Source organism: Asparagus officinalis, chromosome 7 (genome assembly GCF_001876935.1).
Source record: "Asparagus officinalis chromosome 7, Aspof.V1, whole genome shotgun sequence".
In the NCBI taxonomy this organism is placed as follows: Eukaryota; Viridiplantae; Streptophyta; class Magnoliopsida; order Asparagales; family Asparagaceae; genus Asparagus; species Asparagus officinalis.
Window position 1 is genome coordinate 144,444,137 of NC_033800.1, and position 5,365 is coordinate 144,449,501.

The 5,365-nt window shown below is 36.1% G+C and overlaps 1 protein-coding gene across 2 annotated transcripts in view; it reads left to right on the forward strand.

Moving 5' to 3' along the window:
- LOC109849607 (ubiquitin-conjugating enzyme E2 variant 1D-like) overlaps positions 1,540-5,365 on the forward strand; it is a 13,247-nt gene continuing 9,421 nt past the window's right edge. Inside the window, exon 1 of one of the 2 annotated variants that reach the window (XM_020419463.1) lies at positions 1,540-1,585. In XM_020419463.1, the coding sequence (XP_020275052.1) occupies positions 1,552-1,585 (34 nt within the window). In that variant the 5' untranslated portion in view covers positions 1,540-1,551. Of the gene's footprint in view, positions 1,586-1,745; positions 1,771-5,365 lie in introns of those variants that run through there. The other variant, XM_020419464.1, reaches the window with a different exon arrangement.

A 5,365-nucleotide genomic window follows, 5' to 3' on the forward strand; every position in this document is an offset into this window, starting at 1 on the left:
ATAAGAAGATAAGTGCATTGCAACGTAAATATTGAGTATATAGTTAATGGTTTATTACGGTTAGAGCCTCTATAATATCACCCAATTGTAGATAGACCCCCTTTCTATTTTTCCAAGTGTAAGTAGACACCTCCTTATTAGTGAACTTTTTTTATTACCCTTTTAAGATTCAAAAAGAAAAGAAAAGGAAAAAAAAAAGCAATTGAGGGTCCATGTGCACCAAAAGAACTGCAGAAGGTATCCGTCTCTACAAAACGTTCTTGACACTTTTAAGAGTCGAAAAATTCACTTACGGGGTTTATCCACACCGCAACTAGATGATACTACTAGAGTTCTATCTGCAATTTGTTAAGAGGTATTATAATAGCAAATGTAGTTATACGTGATATTTATGTTAAAAAAATTTAATTACGAGAATTAGGGTGGATTTGGAAGAGCTTTTAGGATCCCTCAATATTCTTTGATGGCCGATCACTTTGAGCAGAAGAAGATTCATGCACAAATGTTAGAGGCTCGGAGTTATGGTTCCTCCAACGTTCAAGTTAGTAATGATCTTTGGGGGGGGGGTATATATGAAAGTAGTTTTTAGGGATTTCTGGCATAGAGCAGAGTGTACCTTCATGCAGAAGACAATCTGCATATTTATAGTAAACCAAAAAGGATATTTGGGTAACTTCAGCCGGGTTCGTGCAGTTGGCTTAGTCAGTTGACACTTTATACGTGTTGGCAGTGAGTTATCTGAGTCATCATTACGTTTAATGTGACGGCGACAAAATGGCTATGGTGTTGGCGTCGTCTGAGGAGTCATTATGGCTTCGGCGGGGGGAGTAATTATGGCTATGGTCGTGCATTAATGCGACGGTGACGACACCGCTAGGAAAGCTAAAGCAGATAGATTCCCCCGTGGTTCAATATGCATCGCTAGATCAAAGTGGAGATGCCTTTCGTCCCTGTCCTTCGAGAGAAACCAAGTGAGGACGCATTTTGTCTCGGGCTTTTGAGAGCAAGCCTGGGTGAGGACGCCTTTCATCTCGGATTTCTTAAAAAGGTCTGAGTGAAGACGCCTTTCGTATCGGGTCTCAAAGTACTTTAAGGAGGGGAGTCGGCATTCGTGAGATCCTGGTCGGGTTGGCGTCATACGGCTTAAGGTGGTTAATCACGACACGGCGTCGTCCTCTCAAGAGCGATTTACACTTAGCAATTTCTGTGAAACAACACTTGCAAATAATTGCAACCCGAATTGTTGCATCCGCGTGTAGTAACGACTCAAATGTTATTGGGACCCTCTAAAATTTAAGCGCACATGAAACACCCATCTTCAAATAGTACGAAAACAGACCCGACTCAAGTAGTATTTTCTTTCCCCGTGTACCGCTGGACCCCGTGCCCACACCCATGTCAAACGTGTAATAATACACTGGAAAAATAATTTTGGGATTTGTCATCACCATAGTGTAATAACAGGGGGGTAAAAAAAAAAAAAACAAGGTAAAAGGACAAAAAGGGAAAATAGAGGAAGAGGGCTAAATTAGTGGACCTCCTCTCACCGCAATGGGCTCCGAGGCCGAAGGATCTCGCGTTGTCAGTGAGTTCTCGTCACCTCCCTTGATCCCATCTCAGCATCTTCTCATTTTCGCTTAAATTTCTGATTTTTTCCTTGCCCAAATTGGATCTTGCTAGATACAGTTAACCAAAAGTCCAATTTCAATAGTTGCGTCTTAATTTCTGAAGCAAGAGCTCAAAGCTCAGGCGATTACGTGATGAGCTCAGGCTTGTTCTCATTTCCAGTCGTAACCCATTACTTTTTGATGTATTCTGTGCGGTTTCTTGTTAGAAAATTCAAATTTTGATGTAAAATATTTTAGATGGCTGTGATCCGTGCAAATCATTTGTACAAAGACCCCTTTTTTTTCAGGTAAAAGGCACTCATGCCTAAATAATATTAAAATATTTGTTGCCAATTTAGAATTGAAAGTCTAACATTTTCTTTCCCACTTAGATTAGATAAGATTTCTTAGGTCCTGCTCTTAGTGTGCTCAGGGCTCAGAATGCTTAAGCACCATTTACACGACCTTGATTGTTTATATTGGAATTTTGGCAGATCTTAAATAATCAGATGATGTAGATTGTGTAGTAAAGTTTTAACGTATGCGAACAAGCTTACATTTTGAACCAGACAAGATGATAACATCTAAGCAATCACTTATTGTTATGGACGATTATGGAACTCCATGGAGAGTGGATGTCTAACTTTATTCTATTAACAAGTTGAGAAGGGATGGACCATTTTATGATAGTAATTTTATTACTAGTCAATTCTTCAGGTGGATTTCAGTCGGAAAGGTCCATGCCTAACGTGAATCTGTTCTTTAGATAGTACATTTGTAAATTACGGTGACCAACTATGAATTTCACAGACTTACTTAAGTAGTGATATTTTAAAGGATTAATTACATTCCGGTACCCTGAGGTATGATATAATTACACGATTCACCTTGGAGTCTTGCTTATCTACATGGATGACCATGAGATTGCGAATTGTAATTACATGGGTAATCCCAAGAGTAGCTTGTTATTTGGGTTCTAGGGCACCTGTGCAATTACAAGTAATACTTTCAGGATTATGTGTGTAGAGACATGGACTCCAAGGTCACCCGTGTAATTACATCATACCTCAAATACCTCAAAGAGCTTAAATGTAATTAATCATATTTTAAATTGTATATCTAACTACCTCATAGTCTGTAGTCTTCACCTTGACAAAGGGGATTTTGGACAGTTGCTTGTTGGTATCCTCATCCTGAGCTTAGATCATTTGTCAAAGAGATCTTTTTGCCTACCTACCAAGCAATGTGAAGGTTTTACATCAATCTCTCTTATGCTAATTCTTAAACCTTTAGTTTCCACATCAACGTAGAATATTAAAGGCGTTATTTCAGCTTGTTATAACTCTGAAAAGCTTGGTATCCATATTGGGATTCTTTGGTTTGATCTATCACGATGGTTAACATATCTTGATCACAAACACTATGATGATAATGATGGTGATGCACGGATTGCAACATATATATATATATATATATATATTATATATATATATATATAATATAATATATAATATATAGAGAGAGAGAGAAGAGAGAGAGAGAGAGAGAGAATGGTATGCTTGGTACCAAGCACAAAAAGTTGTGCTTTGGTAGTGATGTGACATAATCTCCTCCAACTCATTCAAATAGTTGCATATGCCACATGCACTCATTAACGTCCATGTGAATGCGGTCTCCTATTTGAATAAGTGGAGGGAATTGCCACCGTCACTACCAAGCATAAAATTTGTGCTTGGTACCAAGCATACCCATAATTTATCATATATATATATATATAATATTATATATATATATATATATATATATATATATAATATATATATATATATATATATATATATGACAGTTTCTTTTTAATTTTTACCTTCCTATTTCTAAAGTTCGTAGGCATCCTTAATTGGATCATTTATGGGTAAGAAAATGTAAATGTGTTATAAAACTTACTCTCTATTATTGGACAAGTGATGGGAGGACAGAAAACATGGGAAAATATTATTTCTATATATTACTAGTTTTGAAAGTAAAAATAAAATAATCCAGAGACTCAAACCACAACAACAGAAGATATTGGGAACCACCAAGGTTATACCTACAAGTGGGCCTTATTACGAACTAAAATGAGAGAACCTTGGTTTGGAATGCATATAGACATGTAGATATATTTGGTGGTCTCTAAAGTCAAACCTGCTTGTATACACCTATGTCGTATGTGTTTTACAAACTTCCAAAGACTTTCTAAGATTTATAGGGTTAATTGTGGATGGACCCCTGTACTATCTCTCAATTTTAGATAGACCCCCTGTACTATTTTCCCAAGTGTGGATAGACCCTTGAGTGAACTTTTTCGACTCTTTTAAGAGACAAAAAAGCACTTGGGGTCTATCTTCTCCGGTCTAACTATGAGGGATCTATCTGCCTCCTTAAAAAAATATTACTCAGGAGGTCTATACGCACAAATAGAACTAAAGGGGATCTATCTACAATTGGGTGAAATACAGGTGTCTATCTGCTATTAACCCTCATCTTAATTGGATATATTTCTTTCGTTAAAATGAAAAATTGATCGGAATCCATTTTTAAGTGGTTATAATCCAAGCTGACTGAAACTATTGATCCTATTTGGGTCAGAAACCTGCATTAGTGAATCTAAATCAGGATTCTCAAGTATCCGTCTGAAATTTACCCTGTTCTTACACGGTTACACCAAATTGTCCTTATTGCTGGCTACTATATTTCTTGCGTATCATTTCAATAAAATCCAATAATATTGACTATTAAAAGTAATAAACAAAATTCTCGAAGCATGTGATTGAATTAATAACTAAATGATAATGAAAAATTTGCTAAGTGGCCATAATTGACCAAAGGGCCAAGAAAAGGGTGTAAGCCTTTAAAATTTATATAAAATTATAAGATCACTAGTATAATAACACTAGGTATCATTACCATCATTATCATTAGTAGCTAACATTCAAGTAGGAGCTATGTAGCTAGAATAACAAACATATTTGATCTCTTTTATCATTTATTTCCATTGAGACATTTTTAGGATTTATTAATGAAGTGGCTGAAATGACCAAAGGACCAAAGCAAGGATTGAAGACTTTAAAGTCATGTTATTTATCCTGGTAATATGATTTAGACATTACGTTGCAATAAGCATGTTGTCTATAACATGGAATTCTATATAGGTGCTAGCCACCAACCTTTTAAAACAGCTGATACTTTCGGAGTAACTGAATTTAAGGATAGGGCATTAAGTTGTAGTGCGGTTTCAAATGGTATATGCCTCTGTATGATTTTCAACAAAAGAGGTATATGATACATACTGGTTCTGACAAATCTAGTGGAAGTGGATAAGTTGAGGCAACAGGAATTATTAATCAAGGTTCATGTTTTCTGTTCTTTTCTTCAGTGCTATAACCCACAAGAAGATCATCGTAACTTTCTTTTCTCAAGTGTAACCAAGAATATATTGTATTGTTTGTTGGAGGAAACTTTATTATTTGGTATCATACGAGGTTTCAATTTAAGGTCATCAATTGACTTGAGCATGTTAATCATCAGGGGTGGATGTTCATGTGAACTTAGGAGAGGTATCGTAACTTTCTTTTCTCAAGTGTAACCAAGAATATATTGTATTGTTTGTTGGAGGAAACTTTATTATTTGGTATCATACGAGGTTTCAATTTAAGGTCATCAATTGACTTGAGCATGTTAATCATCAGGGGTGGATGTTCATGTGAACTTAGGAGAGG